The sequence below is a fragment of the Cheilinus undulatus genome, linkage group 11 (assembly GCF_018320785.1).
Source record: "Cheilinus undulatus linkage group 11, ASM1832078v1, whole genome shotgun sequence".
Taxonomy (NCBI): domain Eukaryota; kingdom Metazoa; phylum Chordata; class Actinopteri; order Labriformes; family Labridae; genus Cheilinus; species Cheilinus undulatus.
Window position 1 is genome coordinate 42,634,353 of NC_054875.1, and position 19,407 is coordinate 42,653,759.

General features: G+C 39.8%; 1 protein-coding gene across 3 annotated transcripts in view; it reads left to right on the forward strand.

The window, feature by feature from the left end:
• The window catches only part of plekhg5b (pleckstrin homology domain containing, family G (with RhoGef domain) member 5b), a 142,748-nt gene that overhangs the window by 55,322 nt on the left and 68,019 nt on the right, over nucleotides 1–19,407 (forward strand). Inside the window, exon 1 of one of the 3 annotated variants that reach the window (XM_041799448.1) lies at nucleotides 9,770–10,035. The exons of 1 other annotated variant lie outside the window; for it this stretch is intronic. In XM_041799448.1, the coding sequence (XP_041655382.1) occupies nucleotides 9,991–10,035 (45 nt within the window). In that variant the 5' untranslated portion in view covers nucleotides 9,770–9,990. Of the gene's footprint in view, nucleotides 1–9,769; nucleotides 10,036–15,680; nucleotides 15,747–19,407 lie in introns of those variants that run through there. One more of the 3 variants, XM_041799449.1, reaches the window with a different exon arrangement.

Consider the following 19,407-nt stretch of genomic DNA (forward strand, 5'->3'; position numbering starts at 1 on the left):
TTTAATTGTTTTTATGTTGTTCTTGCTTGCTTTTATGCCTTTTCTCTTGTTGTTGTTGTTGGGTTTTTTTTATTTTATTTTAGCAGTGTTAGTGACTTCTATGATTTTACTGTGCAGCACTTTGGTAAACTTGAATGTTTTTAAAATGTGCTATATAAATAAAGTGGATTGGATTGGATTGAAACCGGTACTTTTATACTTTTACTTGAGTAAAAAGCTTGAGTTGATACTTCAGCTTCTACCAAAGTCTTTTTAAACCCTAGTATCTATACTTCTACCTGAGTAATGAATGTGAATACTTTTGACACCTCTGCTCACACCACACTGGGAAAATCTAATAAGATAATCTCTAGAACCCAAAATTGGCACAATGTCACACTCCGTTGGTATGCTGTAATGAGTGGCCATGTTAACTACTGACCAGTGGTGGACAGTAGCAAAGTAAATTTACTTAAGTGCAGTTTCTGAGACCTTTTACTTTTAACCTACTCCATGTGATGGGCAAATAACGTATGATTTACTTGCCACACTCTGAAGTCAGCTGATGACTTTTTTAATGAGATAATAAACTCTGTGTGGTTTGTCCATGTGGAGTTGCCGTACCTGTATTACATCACACAGCTGCAGGGCGAAGCCGGAGCCTAGATGAGGCCTATGCCCTGGCCTAGAGCAAGAGCAGAGAATGACACGGGACTTTAAGTATGATAAGTATAATGGAAAATGTTCAGTTTTAAAGTATGTTGTAACGATGATAACCAATGAAACAATTAACTGAAAGTCACCAGTTAACAAGGTCACTTGTTTAACCATTACACCTAATCTCAAAGAGCACAGTAAGGGCTTGAGATGTACGATTATTTTTTCACTGATATGGAAGAGGGAACTGCATAAAAGTAAGCTAAACAGGCTTTTTAACTATAATGTTCCTGTGGTGGAGGAAACTTTACAACTGTGTGATAATTCTTTGAGTTTCTCAGCTATAAGTAAGCTTTGTCACTTTACACATGGAAATGTTTTAGTCCTGTAATTATTTGGAAAGAAAAGCTTTAAAATAACAAACTGAAGAGAATTGTGGGATGTGAGGCGAAATTGAAATGCCATCATCCTGTAATTGCTACTTGTGGTCACAGTGGCTGCTGTTCAACAAATGTTACATAATCTGTTTGAAGTCTATTCATCATTTATGTATGTAAAACTTCTTCTACTTTGTTGTAAGACTCCCCGCTGAGTTTTAAGATCAAATACTGACCCGCCATCATGATGTAACGCTGCTGAAATGTAAAGAGAGGATGTGTGCTCCTGAGGGTTAGTGGAAAGAGACTCTGCCATAACAAAGGCACTCAGCCATAATAAACAAGCTGGACACTGACTTATGAGCATCCATCCATACATCTATACAATGTCCTGTCAGGGAGGTAGCAGTGTTTGTATGGGGGGGGGGGTGCTCTAATGACGCCAGTTCAACCTCCCAGGAGCATCCCTGTCAGGAAGCAGCATCGCGGCAGACAGGGAATAACAGGAAGAGGGTACCTGACCGACGCTCCTATGGAAACGGCCTCGTATGGGCCGACCAATATAGCTGGGGTTCAAAGACTTAAGAGGAGGCCCCCAGTGAAGAGGCAGATTGAGATAACAACCCCCCCACAACCATCCCCATCTAAATCCCTTGCATGCGAGGAGTCCTCTCATGGCAAACCCCTCTAATTGTTGGTTTGAGTGTTTGGAGAACATAAACAAGCGTTGCCTAATGAAACGCTGTGAGAATAGAACAGCTTAGTTAGAGAGGCGATAATAAGGTTTGAAAAATCTCCGATTCAGAACCTGTTATTACGGCACTCGCTCTCTAAATCACCCCTAACTGAAGCCAGCCACGAAACCCTGGAACTTCCAGCTGCAGTGTCACGGCTGAATAATTCATCTTTAATCCTTTTTCTGCACTGTTTTTTCTTTTTTTTTTACACCCCACACTAGCATGCTCATCCTTGTCATTTTCACCTTTGTGTCACTCAAATTAACTCCCTATGTACCTCAATACTTCTTTGATACCACATGTTTTAAAACATCTTTATTTTCTTAAAGATTGATGGAAAATGCTAGAATCTTAACAAATCATGTCATTCAGAAGAGGAACTATACACCCAACTCCTAAAAAATGTGAGAGATTCATTTTGAATCACCTTTTCCTCCAACATTTTTCAAACATCTGGGGAATCAAGGCGTTAAGTGTTGAAGTAACATAAGAGGAATTCTTTACCAGTTTCCCAACTTTTTTAAGATAGGGGTTTGTAGTCTATCGCAGTGGTTTTCAACCTTGGGGTCGGGGCCCCCTTTTGGGGTTGCGAGGCACTGAGAGGGGGTCTCCAGATGCCCTAAGAAACTAAGAATAATTTTTAAATTAAACACTTCCCACATTACACTAATTTTGTCAAAAAAATTTTTTAACCCGTTTCATCACTTTTCCCACCAATTTTAACACTTTTTTGCTATTTAACACTTATTTTTGTCAGTTTTAAACCTTTTTCCACCACTTTTTTCTGCCCGTTTTTGCCACTTCTAAACCAATTCTTGCCACTTATGTTTAATATTGCCTCTGTTGATGCATTATTGCTACTATTACCAATTTTTACCACTTTTTACACCAATTTTTCCCCATTTTAACCACATTAATCATTTGATATGCCCATTTTACTAGTTTAACCAATTTCTGCCAATGTCTGCTTACTTTTTCTTTCTCAGTTAACTCTTTTTGCCAGTTTATATCAATTTTCATCCCATTTCACCAAATTTCCACCCAGTTTTTCAAATTTTAAACCATTTCAGCCACTCTTTCAATTCCTTTTACCACTTTTTATGCCCATTTTTGCCACTTTAACCCATTTTTGCCATTTTTAACACATTTTTACCACTACTAGCCCATTCCTGCTACTTTTAAAATCCAATTTCACCACCTTTTCGACCATTTTTTGCCATTATTAACCCATTGTAGAAATTTTTAAACAATTTAGATTCTTTTTTTAACAAATGGGATTTACATTGGTAAAAAGGGTTTTTACTACATGAATGATTTAAAAAAACATTTTTTTTTTTTACTTTGATAAGGGTGGTTATTTTTTCAGGTTAAGTATGAAATATGGACATCAAAGCTTTACAATGGACCGTCGTTTTGCTGACCTCTATGTTCCCCCAGTTTGGCTGGGTGCCAAAAAGCTCTCCCAGTTTTCCCCCTTAATGTACGGCCTTGTCTGCACATGACTATTAAAAATTGTGCATGATGGTCTCTGGCATCTTTATCTTGGGGTCGCAGTCTGAAAAGGTTGAGAACCCCTGGTCTATCGAAATACCTGGAAACCTCTGTATACTAAAATTTGCTATCATTTATATTTTGATAATTGAGGGTAAAAATACAGAAACTTTGTTAAACCAACTCTCATACAGGGGAGAAAGTATACACCTCAATCTCCAAAAAAGTTAGGACAGTAAAATGTAATTAAAACAGAACACTGTGATTTGCAAACCCTCACTCACCTATGTCAAATTTAATAAAACACAAAGACAAGATAGTAAAACTGACACATTCTTTTTTGTTTTTTGGAAATAAACGAATCTGAAGGATGTCTGCAACGTATTCCAAAAAAAGCTAGAACAGGTGCATGTTAACCCTTGTTTTACATCTCAAGAAACTAATGTTTGAAGTATCACAAGAAGAATGCTTTCCCAGTGTCCCAACTTTTTTGGAATATGGGTTTGTAATCTATCAAAATAGCTAGCAAACTTCTACATACAGTCTATTTTACACAATAGCATGGCAGTAATACTATAATAGTGTGCAGTTTAGACGCTCTGCAAGAGTTAACCTATAATTTTGCTCATTTAAACTAGGAACGTTCCTAGCCAATTATTTTACAAGCCAGCTACACTGAAATTTTAATTCAGGCTGTCCAGCTAGTCCAAAAATAAACAATGCTAACAAAACAGGTAAAATTGAGCATTATTTATTTGAAATTATCTACTTAACACTAGAACTGTCAATGGGTAAAACTTACCCCTTTAATTAAATCTAACATGGTGTGTATACAATTTTAAAGACTGTCAGTCTGACTTTTCCTAGTTTGTTTCATAGCATGTAGTGTCATGAGAAAATCTTTGCCTAAACCCAAATTTTGTTAATGGGCGTATATGTCTAGAACCACCATGCAGGTCAAATTTACCCCGTATGAAATCCTTGATTTTCCCACTGTTTTATTTCACACCGGTAATAAATAGATGGCAAAATGGAAATACCTTCTCTCTATTGCAGCAATGCCTAATCAGAAGTCGATAGATCAACCGTCAACATGGATACAACAGGGAGGAAAAAGACATTTACCATTGTTCAATGTCAAAAGGTAATCTCAGTGATTTTAATGAAGAAGAATCCAGTGATGAGGAAGTTTCGGGATTAGCAATCTATGTGACGGATCCAACAGTGATCTAGTTTGCTGTCTGTGGTTAATAAGCTGTTCAATGTCAGTGGTTAATTAATAATCCTTGATCAGTGCTATTTATGAAAATCAAGGCACTTTAACGACGGGTAAATTTGACCCGTTGGCTGTTTTAGGTATATAGAGATCTATAGCGGTTCTACTGTGAAAACAATGTGGTTTATATCGTCGTGTGCCAGCTGTCAGCCGAACAGCGAGCTACTCACTTCATTACACCTGGCTACTTTTCTTTTTACATTTCAGAAGGAATCAAAACCATTACATTCATGAGAGAGATGCCCGTCCGTTTGTGTCAGCGTGCCCCCTTAGAATTGAAGAGTGTGGGTGTAGCCAAGTAGAAAGCCCTGTTAATGCGGCTAATGTAAGCAGAGCTAGAACTGCCAGCACAACGTAGGTATACATTGCTCTGGTCAATACGGCATTTCAACTTGACACAACCTGCACACACTTTTATCTAAATTTTGTGGGGCAAAAGACTCTCAAACCGTGCTGCTCATATGAGATGCTATCTGTTTGTTGTGCTTGTTTGCATAAAGGTAGTAGAGCAGGAAGGGCAGGCTAGCTGACTTTAGCCACTTCATGGATGCAGCCCCAGTGAACAGACTGCAGCTGTGCTAAGCCTGGTTTATGCCTCTGTGTTGAGCCTACACTGTAGCAGCCAATGTCGTCGCACCACATACTTATGAGTTGGTTTGTGCTAGGGGTGTGGATGTGGATAGGATGATTTTATATTGTGAAGAAATAGAATGTATCAACAATCTGCTAAAGCTGTGAATTGGGAGAATTGCTCTCTAGTTGCAAATGTCTATGTTCTGTCACCCCCTTCTGCTTCTGCAAAGCCAGGAATCATGGCGGAAAATGAAACTAAAACTTAATCTCTAATTGGCCTGTATGGAACTGCTTCTGTTTTTTTTAGAACCATCAAGGTGCAAGGAACCACTTTTGCACATTCTGCACAATGTTTGCTTACTTTGCTTTGACGATATCGAGAGACGGCATCCTAAGTCAGGTGAGAGATCAGAGACGATGTTGTTCTGCAGTTTCCTTGATTGACAAGCTTCTCCACCTCTCCTCACAAGGCAATTATTTAAAATATTTCATGCATTGTTGCAGAGCAACAAGATAAAACCAACTTTGAAACTCATTATTTGTCTATTTGAAAAATGATATGGGAAATTAGTTTGGTTTTTTTGGTCAGTAATTTAGAATTAGCCCCAAAAATCAATGGGAAAATTGTGATCCAGCCTTACATAAATTGTAATATCTTTTTCCATATTTCCCACCCTTTAAAGTATCAGTATTGTTTGATTTTTACTTGAATCACACTGAAATTTAAAACACTAACATCATGACAACCCTAATATTTCCCTTAAAACTTGAAAGCATTCAAAGCGTGTAGATATTTAAGGGTTAATGCCAAGGTTAGGCATCAAGGGAATGTCACTCGCGTCCTCCCACATCTCTCTCCTCCAACAATGGCAGTGCCAATGAAGTCTAATCCTTCAGGGTAATTGCATCGCTGCTGTCCACTCTTTTAAACACAGCACCCCCCTAATGAAGGATAACAGTGGGGGGCATCCAGGCGGACATGGACTCAACAGGTCATCTTGTTTTGAAGACACAGGGCATGTAGAGGTGGAGTTTTGAGGGTATTAAAGCCCTCCCTGCTCCCTCTAATTTAACTCGAAACACCCTCTCCCCTCCTCTCTGCTGCCTGGGGGAGTTTGAATTGTTTTTGCGAACTGGCTAATTGTGGGGGGATTTAAACATGCTTCATCTTGGATTAACCAGAATGACAAAAGAACAGAGAGTAGAGGGCTGAGTGTTTGTGGTCAGAGCAACAGACTGTAACAGGACATTAGGCTATGAATCATACTTCGCTCTTACACCACGCACACGCACACTAAACTCTCCCACACAAGGGTTACAGCAAACAAGGATTTTTCATCATCACTTCATGTACCAAATATTTTCTTTATTAACAGATTATTTTTAACTCAGAGATTATGTCATCACATGTGTATTTATGGTCTGACCAGAGGTCCAAAACCAATAAATCAGCTCTCTGCTCTGATATAATCAGCAGAAGACAGCAAATTCTCACATGTAGGAATCTTGAATGGGAGTAAGGCCGCACTCGCAATAGGCAGTCTGTACCGTTTCACCCCTAACGTCTAGTTTGCTTTAGCCATGGTACAGCTCATTCTCAATCACAAGGTATACAACGTAGATATGAGGTGTTATTGCAGATGATTGACCACCTTGTGTAATTGAGAATTGCTAGAGCGCCGTCTCTGACCAAAATGACTCAAAATAAGCCACAGAGTCAGTAAAGTTGCAGTCATATTTTCTGTGTTCTCCTTTTTGCTGACTGAGACCACATTTCTTGTAAACTAAAGTACTTCAAAGCCATTCTTAGTAAACATGGTGATGCATGTATGAGAGGTAACTGCTTAGGCATGGTTTGGGCCTGGAGTGAATGCAAGCTAGTGGGAGACTGGGGATGGTGGATAATCGTGCTTTAGTTCTGGGTGGTAGCGCCTAGTGTGAGTGCATCTTTGGCTTTGTGTGCTGTAACCTGCAATAGAGTTTTGCATCTTTTAAAAATTAGTTGACTTGTAACCGAAGAACTTAACTGAGAAAGGTAGCATGGTTGAGATAGGCTGACTTCTACTGCCAAACTTGCATAGCACAGGGTCCTTCATTTACCATAATTCAACTGTTTTTTAGCAAAGTTTTTCTGTTTTCATTGCAGGTAGAGTGCCAACTAAAGCTGTTCCACATTTGCCCAATATTAGCAAACTAGCAAAGAAGAGCAATTTGGTGAAAGGACAGCATAATAAAGCAGTGTTAATAAGGCATACCATGATTTTTTTTCTGCTGACACCAATAATCCATGAAGGAGATCAGCCAATACACCAATATAATCATATTTTATGTTTTAAAGGGGACATATTATGCAAAAATCACTTTTTCTGGCTTTTCTAACAAAAATATGTGCCCCTGGCCTGTCCACAATCCCCTCAAATACCTGAAAATTCCATTCCCTTCCACCCTCTCTTTCTCCACTTTTTATGAAATGTGTACTGAAACAAGCCGGTCTCAGATTTTCCCCTCATGACCTCATGTGGGAAGTTAACCACGCCCCCAGGTCCGGTTAGCCCTTCCTGCTTGGAGGAAAGTTCAGCCCACCTCTCCTGATCTTCCTCTCAGCTGCCAGCTCAGCGGGTTACCCTACTGACTTGACTCTGGGAGATTGATGGTTCAAATCTCAGTCAGGTCCGTAACTTTGGATAAAAGTGTCTGTAACATTGTAACGTCAGGAGAGCCACATCCATTTCATGAGAGGGGTGTTTGTCAGGGGCGGAGTCTGGCAGCTCATTAACATTTAAAGCCACAGACACAGAAACGGCTCATTGAATCAGAATTGAATCATTGAATCAGAGGGCATCTCCAAGTCCGAGGACATCATTCTCTGTCGAAAAACAGTGGATTGCTCCCTTCTGGTGGGGGATGAGTCTCTGTCTCAGGTGAAGGAGTTCAAGTATCTCCAGGTCTTGTTCACAAGTGAGGGTAAAGGGGAAATTGACTGGTGGATTTGTTCCGCGTCAGCAGCGCTGCAGGCATTGTGCTGGACCATTCAGGTGAAGAGGGAGCCGCGAATAGAGGCACAACTTTCAGTTTGTCCGTCGATCTACTTCCCAACCCTCACCTGTGGTCGTGAACTCACTAGCCGGTACAACTGGCTGAAAGGAGATTTCTCCGGAGGGTGGCTGGGCTCAGCCTTAGAGATAGGGTGACGAGTTCAGACATTAGGAGGGAACAAAGAGTAGAGCCACTGCTTCTTTGTGTCCAAAGGAGCAAGTTGAGATAGTTTGAGCGAATGATCAGGATACATCCTGGGTGCCTCCACTTGGAGGTCTTTGTCAGTTGGGAGGAGACCTCAGGAAGACCCTGAATGCACTAGAGGGATCATGCATCCTGTCTGGGAATGCCTCAGGATACTCAAGAAGGAGTTGGAAAGTGTTGCTGGGGAGAGGGATGTCTGGGTTGACTTGCTTAGTCTGCTTCCATTGCAGCCTGGCCTTGGATAAGTGGGAGAGGATAGATGGATGGAGGATGACTGATTTTCAGACGCAGCAGATGAGTTGATGGAGGTTTTTTTTCAATCTGACAGTTAAAGGTGCTGCAATTGAGTTTAATTTGATTTGCTAATATGCTATCGTGGCAGTTCAGTTAGCCCATTTAATTGCTCTACAGTGCATGCAGTGCTTCTTTCAGTCGCAGTCTGTGGCCAGTATTAAGAAGTATTAGTTAAAATGTTCCTATACTGTATTTTCAATGAAAATTAGTTGATAATCAATCGAGGCATCTCTAGGTTTATTACAAGCATGGTGATTGCTCCTGTCACATACATACAGTCTATTCTTTTGTGCTGATTACAGGATATAAACTTCATCACCCTGACTTTACCTGCATGATTCACTAGAGAGCTGGGTGACCATTTGGGATCACACATACAAGTCACCTTGAAAACTTAAGGAAGTTCTCTGAAACTTCGTGCACATGTGAACAAGGCCTCTGTTAAAAGTTGGTAAATTTTCCAAACATGACGCTTATCTCAGGTGAGATAAATCTGGTGATGTCACCGTGACATCATCAGGTTCATCTGAAGAGTCACAGCAGACAAAACACCTGATCATTACTTAGACAGTCAGAAATGGAAATCCCCCATAACCTGATAAGATTTAATGTATTGTTTATTTATTGTGATTCAGTTTTTTGTTCTTTATTTGTTTGTCCTCTTATCTTAAATCCAGTGGTGATTCAGAGGATACACTGATCATAGTGTTATTTATTACCTGTTTACGCTGAAAGTGTGTCATTGAGCTTTGCTGATTTATCTCCCCCTCTTCCCTCCTGGTCAGCACTTTAAAGAAACCCAGCTGACCCTCCCTCCATTTAACCTCTGTTCAGCCCAGGGCCAGAGTTCAAACAGAGCTCTAAATCCAGCGTGAAACTTCAGCACGGAAACCTAAAAAAAAAGAAAAAAAAAAGGAGAACCAGTGACATTTGGTGTAAATCAGGTTCAGCTGAAACAGCAGCGAAAAGTTCGTCACAGGGAAAACTGAATTTTCTCAGGAGAGCAGGGCTCAGTTTCAGTGGGAGTTCACATGAGTCAGCCGGGATGTGTGTGAGCATGTGGGGGTGTGATTGAGAGGATGGGCGGGGTCCGTGATATGTGTGTGCGCTCCCAGTAGGCTGCTGTAGTAAACAGAGTGAGACGTTCAGCTCCGTCACGTTCTGTCGACCCTCGCCTTCTGTCAGATAAAACCCGTCCGGTGTTTTTACCCCGAGGATTCAAGATTCTTTTTGGAACTTTAAAGCAACACAAACACACAAAACTCATCGGAAGGAACTACAGAAAGAGCTGGACTCAAGTTGGGACTTAAACTTTTACCACCTGTTTTATATCGGACCCTGAAGTTACTGATTGGAGCTTTCACTGATGCTCAAAGAGGCTGCTTTGACTGGGAAGAGTTCGTCTTCTATGGTAAATATCAGATTCATCTGTGACAGCACTTTTCCTGAGGAACTTACTGTGCGCTAAACCTTGGTGTAGCAGCATTAAATCAGTTGCTTGATCTAAAGTAATACTTTGGTCACTGATTAGTCGTTCCAAGTCTAGTTTTAGGTTACACTTTAAGTTAAATGTCCATCATTTTCTGGTTCCTGCCTCTTAAATATCAGGATTATGAGCTCTTACTTCCCATATAGTGGAGTAAATGAAGTGTTTCGTGGTTTCTGGTTGTTCATTTGGATGAATGAAGGCACTGGAAGACTCCACTTGGAAACTAAGATGTATTTTATTGGAAAATCATATTTTCACCAGTAATGATGATAATTGCAAAATGCTGCTGGAGACTGAGATGGAATATGGGAGCTTTTAAGGGGAAAAGGTTTAATATGTCAGCTAGAACGGAACGATTTGAGAAAATCTAATTGCAATTTTTTCCTTCCAGTAGTGCGATTGCGATTTTAAACGCAATCATTCCTTAAGTTTCCCATCTTATGCATTTTCCAACAACCACAAGCAATAAATAATGCTATATTACAACCAATACATTATTAGATTAAACTAGGGCTGAGCAATTTTGAAAAAATATCTACTTGTGATGATTTTGGCTCGTATTGCAAACTGGATATCAATTATTGTCTTGAAGGGAGTGATCATGGTTGTGTCATCCTCAAAATTTAATCAGAAAAATGTACAAAAAATGAAGAAAGTAAGGATTTTTTTGGGACTTTTCTAAAAAAATGGCACTTGAATGATTGCATGTTATGTAATGCATAACATCTCTGCAGAAAAATGTTAAAACTGGTATTCTGACACCAATTTGTGATAAAAAAAAATATTGCAGCTTCTGCGATTTGAAAATGGCAGAAGGTCATATTGTGATTTAATGTAATTTTTGATTAGTTGCCCAGCCCTAGTGTCAGCTCATGGTATTAATTTTTTAATGAGGATTGTGCAATGATTTGGAAGTGATATGATTAGGAAAATATGATTTTAAGGCTCACACTGAAAACTTTATTTAATAAGGTGCATGATTATTGTCCTATATCACTGATAAATGCAGTGCTATTTCAGCTCATATTAGGAGAAATATTTGCAGATTATAAATCAGCAGTAATCCCATACTGTCGTAATAATACAGTTAACTATTGTATTGGTCAAGTCGTATTTCAAGCTCAACATTGTATGATCAGAATTTGAAAGGCATCTATTACAGACTTCCTCAATGGAGTGACGTCAACTGTGAGGCAGGAAGTGACATACTAACCATTGTGTGTTATTTTACATTTTATCCCCCTGCCCCTTACCCTAGCCCTAACCTTTAGGGCTCTGGTGCCTAACCCTAACCCTCACAGGGTTTTCCTTAATTTGTGGTGTGTTATACTGGATTTTATCTCCCTTACCCTAACCCAAACCCTCTCAGGGTTTTCCTTATTGTGTGGTAGGTTATACTGGATTTAAGTTCCTTCTCCCTAACCCAAACCCTCTTAGGGTTTTCCTCAGTTTGTGGTGGGATATACTGGATTTTAGTTCCCTTACCCTTACTCTAACCCCCCCAGGGTTTTCCTTTGTTTGTGGTGGATTATACTGGATTTGATCTCTCTTGTCCTTACCCAAACCCTCTCAGGATTTTCCTAAGTTTGTGGAGGGTTGTACTGGATTTTAGTTCCGTTTCCCTAACCAAACCCTCTCAGGATTTTCTTTATTGTGTGGTGTTTTATTTTGGATCTCATCCCCCTTAACCTGACCCTAACCCTCTCTGAGTTTTCCTAAGTTTGTGGTGGGTTATACTGGATTTTCTCTGCCTTACCCTAACCCAAACCCTCTCAGGGTTTTCCTTTGTTTGTGGTTTGTTATTTTTAATTTAATCCTCTTTGGCATTACCCTAGCCTGAACCATTTGGGCTCAGGTGTTTAACCCTAACTCTCTTTCGTTTTTTCCTTAGTTTGTGGTGTGTTATTTTTGATATTATCCCTTCCCCCTTTGTCTAAACCTAACGTCTAGGGTCTGGGTGCCTAACACTAACCCTTTTAGATTTCCCTTTGTTGTGTGTTAAATTTAAATTGACCCCCCTCAGGAAATTAAAATTCCACCGTTTTAAAAAATAGCCACTTACCATGACCTCTAAAAGTGGAAAAAACAATAATTCAGTGTGTTACTCTGGTTCCAGCTTGGGTAATGTACATTGCTTACCGCACCGTGTTTGAGGTTCCTGTTGTAGATGTTTCAGCCAGATCATAAATATAATTTTTTCTTATTTTTTCTTGAGTAGTTGTCTATAAACATCTACACATAAAATGCCTTATGCAGACATTACATTAGACAAACAAATTTACAAGCAGCAACATGTGTGCATGTCCAGATACGGGAAAACATGGACGACTTCCCAGCTTCGAACATTTTATACATGGGCTAATTTGCTTATAGAAGAAATGAGAAGCATACTATTTGTAATGTTTACAGTGCTTTCTTAATGCAGATGCATTCTACAAATTTATGCTGCTCTACTTGCGGGTCAAAGCCTGGCACAGAAACAGTAGAGCTTGACTTGGCCAGTTTTAGACCAACTTGGATATTTACATACAAGAAAATTCAGCTTTATAAAACTGTAGTTGGACTGGTATGTTCAAGTATATTCTGAAGTCCAGTTTTAGTTGGGCTAACACAGTATACTGACTTTTTAACACAGCATTCATCTACTGAAAAGCTTATAATTTAAGCCTATAAGGAAAGCACATTTGCCAATAGCAACATGATATCAGCCAAATGAAACATCAGCCGAAGTCTAATTTCAGCAAAGTGTTTGTTTTCATTTTGAAAATTTCTCAATGAAAATTGAGAGTCGGACTTGTGGTTTCAGTTGATCTGGAACTCAGAAATTCCGAGATGGCAGTAAGATGCATCATCCCAAATAGTCCCTGTAATTGGAATTCTGTTTCAGAAACTCGGCTCGTAACTACAGTAACCAACCCATAATGACTAGAACGTGGTCAGCTTGGGTGTTATGTTACTCCCAGCTTTGACATCTGACTTTCAGGGTAAATAAGACGCAGCATAGTATGACTAAGGTTGTCGTAATAGCACCATTTAGATGTTCAGTATGTTACCAGTAAACACTAAACAACATCTAGTCCTGTTTTGATACTATGGCAACAAAAATAGAGCATCATGTTATTTCTTGCTTTTAATTATCAAACTAGAACTATAACGTGGCAGATACATGCCTGCATGAGGTATATGATCACTGGAGTAGAGATAGAACAGTGGTGGTCAAGGATATATGCTGGGGCTACCTTGAACATCCCAACATTTATCCAGTTCATCCTTATGTCAGAGTTAACATTTGTGCCAGGTTTGAAGACCCCTCAAAGTACTTTTGAGATACCACATTTGGATGCAAGAAATGAGCTTGACCTCTGACAAACAACCTCTAACATTAAACCAGTTCTTCTTTGAGTCTGAGTGGACATTTCTGCAATGTTTGAAGAAAATTGTTCTTAACTCATTGAGTGCCATTGACATATATATACGTCATTTAAAAACTAACGCTTGAGTGCCATTGACGTATATATACGACATTTAAAAACCAATGCTTGAGTGCCATTGACATATATATATACGTCAAAGTGTTTTTTCGGCGGCTGGCACGAGGGGGTGCTCTGACGCTCCCTGTGAGTAATTTTGGGGCTTCTGGGATACGTAGTCGGAACACTACAGTCGGAAGTGACGGTAGATCAAACATCAGAGGTGGACACCCTGGGGTCAAAGAGCAGAGCGATCGTTACGGAGGTAATCTAAGCTAAAAGGTCTAACTTAGATGCTGGAAGAAGCTTTAAACTTTTGCCTGAGAAATCGCTTACTCACTGAAACCGACACTGAACTTAACGACAGCGAATCCAGGGATTGGCGCTTTCATTGATCTGCCTCGGCCGGCAAAGAGGCTAAAGAATGCCGCAAGGTTCCCCCCCGTGCATCGGGGAAGTAAGGCAGCCTCTCGCCAGCTGGATGCATACAGCGACAAGCAGGAGAGGACGTGAGTGTGTAGGGAGGTCCCGTGGAGGCCGTCCAGTTCCAGAGTGTGAATGGCATGACAGTGACTGGAAGCATTGTTATTTATTTTACAATTAAATAACATTTTTAATACAATTTTCAGATGTCTTTTATGTCATTGAAGGCAAAATTATAACATTCAAATTACTGTTCTGCTTGACAGACTCTCTTTCACAAAAATGCATTTTTCTCAGCTTTCTAGAAAAAAGTGGTCTTTTTGGTGAAACTAGCCTCTATTTAACTTCAGATAAATCAAGAACAGCTACAAACAAATGTTTTTTTTCCATGATAAAATAGAGAGTCTCTTCTTTCATTTGAGCTATTTGGTGTTTTCAGAATCACTGTACAAAATATTCTGTGGGTCTTGAAAGATGACTCAAAATGACCAAAAATGCTGGCACAAGCCACTTTCCATTTTATAAAAGGGCTGGCACTCAATGAGTTAATATGTAAAGAGCAAAAGATGAACGTGAGGCCAAAAGACTTTTACCTTTGACATGCAAAATATGGTCCACTCATCTTGAGTCAGAATGAGATATTGCAGACTCAGTAGTGGCTCAGATAGATGTATTGCCCAAGAGCACGATGCCTCCTGGCTAACATTGGTATGGAGCCACTACAACTGCATGCAAACTGCTTTTCTACCAAAATACTGCAAAAGTATTTGTGCACTTGGCAGGAATTTCCCTGCAAGTTTTACAGGATTGATTCATCTCTAGTGTCCCTCCCTCATGATAAGCATGAACTTTTAAGGCTGTCTTACTTTTAAATGCTATTGATTTTCAAAATAATGGAGATTTTATTATTGAAAACCATGGTGCAAAAAAAATGGGAACATATCAGAGCAATTTGACGAAAGGTAATTAAATCACAGTTGACATTTGCACATTATTTTCTTAATTAATTGTCAGCTCCATTAAAAAAAAGACAAAAATTTAAAAAATTCAATGCAACACCATCAAATGTCATGTTTTATTTAACCAAAAGCATAAAACCTCAAGAACTGTTGATTTAATTGCATTGAAAGGCAAAAAAAGGAATGAGTTCTGCTGTTTCAGAAACCTTCAAAAGTCTGAAACACTCCTAGAGTGAGTAAATGACCCACTGCAGCTTTAATCCAAGTCTCCAACATTCACTTTCTGGCTGATTCTTTTTTAAACCCCTGTATTGTTTTTCTCTTAATGAAGCTTTGGGAGCAGCTCACACTCACATCTGTGCAGAGCAGCACTTCTGCGTACATTTTTCCTTGTATGTCTGCATATTTCACATCTGCTTCTTATATCATCTGACCGGTGTACCCTCTGGCACCCGGCAGCGCTCTCCTCTTTCCATATTCTTTTGTAATTAGAAGTGGTTTCCAAATAATCAACTTCCATGTCATATTCAGAGCATTCAGTTCCAGTTTAACTTGGAGTACCCAGCTCGTCTTTTCTTTTTTTTTTTTTTTTCCTCTCACTTCCTCCTTTTTTGGTCTTGCGTTCACCGCCCTCCTGTCTGTCTATCTCTCTCTCTTCTCCTGCCCTGGAGCTATGGATAGGGAGGCTGCTTGCGTCACAGTCCAGCCAGCGTTGCCTGAGACAAGCAATCGGTACACTTGACTTTGTTAGAGCAGAGAGAGAAAGAGGGAGCAGCTGCTGGTGAGTGCTTTCTGTTTTTTTTTTTATGTGCTGGTATTGATCATCTTGAGCTGAACGTTGTGGAGGCCTGGCTGTGTTTAGTTCTAAGAGGATTTAGTGGCGTTTCTGTCCTTAAGAGGCCGTTTGAGTGGGTTGTTTTTCCTCACTGACAGCACAGTGACAGTGGCATGTGTCATTTGGGTGTCATGTAAACATTTGTGCTTCGGGGGCCTGGGGTCGGTTTAGATTAAGTAACTCTACAAACAATTAAAAAGAAATGAGATATGTTTGCTTTTGCATGAAAATTCCTCTGAGTTAAATCCACAGTGACATTAGGAACATTCTTCCATTGCAGGGAATTGCTGCAGTTTTAATAATGGCGGAAAAAATCAACTGTATGCATTCAAATGTAGCGAGTTCTTGAAGATTAAGAGGTAAAATTGCTCTGAAGAAAAGCTTTGGTGCATGTTGAAACATACCTTTGACTGGAATGCAGAGTTTACCTCACAGAAAATTGAACTGCTGTATTTCCTGTGAGCATGTTTGTTCCTGAGTTTGTTGTTTTCTTGGGACAGACGCTCAAACCTGGAGTTGCCTCTTTGTTGTGTCAGATAGACCTTTGGACAGAGTCTGATTTAACCTTCTGATTATTTGCAAAGCTCCAGGTTGTGTCTGATCGCCTGTAGGCTGAACAGATAACAGTGTTAATACCAAATATTGCAGTTGCTGTGAATAAGCTATTACACTGTCATTTTCCCTATTTTTAACCCAAATAGAAGCTTCTAATGCTGAGCGGATTATGGAGATATTCACTTCTTCTTGTATAAATATGGAAGCAGTGTCACAGAAATGACCCAATTCTCCTAAATGTCTCAAGTGCAATCTGGGAAAACACACCTCATCTTTCTTACCATAAAGAGGAGGAGGTTATGTTGAAATCCAGCGTCCAAGTTACGCTGTGAAGTCCTGCATTTAAAAAGAAGTGAATGAGTCATAAACTGATCTGCACTCAGATATACTTGATGTGATATGGATCTTTCAAGTACAATTCAGGTTTATCAGCACTTTTGTTTCATTGCTTTCCCACCTGTGCTGTTGGTTTTACCCTCAAAGATAACAGCTGTAACCAGGGAGAGCTGACACATGATAAGAAGTCTGATAGGACAAGTAAAGACGCAGCAATCTTTACAAATTCGGGCACATATTGGGGTTTAAAAGGACAAATTTTACAATTCTGATGCCGTTGTTTTTCACAACTTCTTCTAGTTGAAATAATTTCACTTGGGGTGCTTTCACACTAGGGGCCCGGTCCTGGATCTGAGTACACTTGAGCCCAAAGTTGGGTTTGTTTTGGTCACTGTGGATGCGAATGAACTGCGCCCAGGCAACAGGCCCAGGCCCCCTTAGGAAGGTGGTCTCAGACATGTTTCAAGTGGACTTTGGCACCATTCAAATGAGATGTAAATGTAATCGCGCCCAGATACAGGACAGAGAGTTATGAGTTGAACTTCTTTTCCCAGTGTGGCAGTCTGTTCACAATTTTTCTCAGTAAATGTTTGAAATCATAGAATGAAGTCAACAAATGGTCTGCTGTAACTCACCTTATGAATGACCACAGGTGTCAAATGACAAGTGGAGTGACAGATGCATTAAACGCCCCTGTTACCTCAAATTGCTGTATCCACATAGCATGAGCCTATTTGATCATCTGAGCTGCACCTAGATGTGCGACTACAAAGAAGGGCATTGCTTGCATCTTAAAAATGATTTTAAAAAATATCCATGGTGGGACGCTTGGATAGCCTAGTGTAAGGTGGTGCCCCATGTACGTAGGATGGCCTCGTCCCTTAATGTCTCTCCTGTACTCTCCATTTCTATCTGTCCTCCCCTATAAATAAAGGCATAAAAGGCCAGAAAAATATCTCTTAAAAAATATCCATGGTGGTCATCTTTGTAACCAGCTATGTGCATACTGCCACCTGCTGTGTCAGACTGAGCATATATGCAAGTGGACCTTGGCATGGGAGAGTTTTGCTAAACTGAAAGCAAGCCAACGGGGGAGAAGGAAAGGGGAGCAGTCGTGCTGTGGTGTGGGTCGAAACAATTGTGCTTAATGTGAAAGCATCCTTACAGTTAGACTGCATTCAGTCAACTGGTCTGAAGTCCACGAAACAGTCAAACAATTGCACAGTTTATCTAAGATGGGATCACAGTGGCATTATGAGGCTGGTTTGCAGAATGTGGTTAAACTTAGCATTTAGCATTAGTTAGCATTGCAGACTTTTGATCCTTTTGTAGGTCATGACGTCAGGCCATTGCTGAATACTGTCATACAGAATTTTGTTATACAGGAGTACAGCATGACACAGTCTAATACAAATTTATCCTCATTTTCTGGAACAAAGTAGGGCTAATCATGCTGCTCCTACAAGATGCTATTGATGCTGTCTGTCCATTATCGTTTACACTGGATTAGAGCGTTGAGGCAGCAACACAGTAGCAATTGAGTCCAGCCACTGGGCTACTAATGGTGGGCAGCTGTGTTACACTTTCAACTGATTATTTCCACTGAGACTTTGGGCCTGAACAGACATGGTAAATAATCAACTATATAATCAATAATTAGGGGATCTTACAGGGTACCGATTAGCCGACTATTAGTGCACATCCCTTGCTGCTTCTTAATTCTTTGTGTCTGTTTCCAAATGAGCTTTGAGATGTGATTTTGCAGTCATCCTCTTGACTTGTCACTGAAGCATGCCAACCTTCTGCACTTTTTTAAAGATTTATTTTGGCCTTTGTGCTGTTATTTAGATGGGGGCAAGTTGGAAAAGTAGAGTGCCATGCAGGAAACCTGCAGGATTTGAAACCCTGGGCCATCTGCTTTAAAGAAACCAGCCTCTGTACAAAGTGTACACAGGCATAACTTAGGTAACCATGCCTATATTTCCACTACTGGTATCTGAATCGGAACAACGCTTATACCGATAATATTGTGCATCCAGATGCACTATATATATATACACATGTATTACTGAACTGTTTTAAATCAGTTAGTAAGCTTTTAAACAGTGATACTCGACGCATGGCTCTTCAGCCACATTTGGCTCTTTTGTGATGATTTATGGCTCTTTTATGTCTTCATTTGAAATATAATTCCCCCCAAAAAACTTACAAAAAGGGAACTTTGACTCCAGAAATTGTCCATTGCAAGTCACACTAATCCTTTTTTTCCCTCACACTTACAGTACACGCTTTTATTATCAAACTTAAATGTCAACCTTTATTTTTTGTCTGTATATTTCCATTGCCCTTATTTGCAATTTGTTGCCTCTTTTTTCTTTTTCTTTTTTTTTGCAACTTTTAATCAATTTTTGGTGCTTTTTGCTCATTTTTGCCACTGCCTTTTGCCACTTTAATCCTCTTTTTGCCCCTTTTCACCCATTTTAGTCACTTTTCACTCCTTTTTTACCACTTTTTTGCCACTTTCTGACCTTTTTTGCCACTTTTTCTCCCCATTTTGTCACTTTTCACCTGCCATCTTATCCCTGTTTTTGCCCCTTTTCAACCATTTTTTGACACTTTCTTTCCACTTAAACCAATTTTTGCCACCTTTCACCACTTAGACTGTGGCTCTTGCAAAAGTACACTACATTGCCAAAAGTAATCACTCACCCATCCA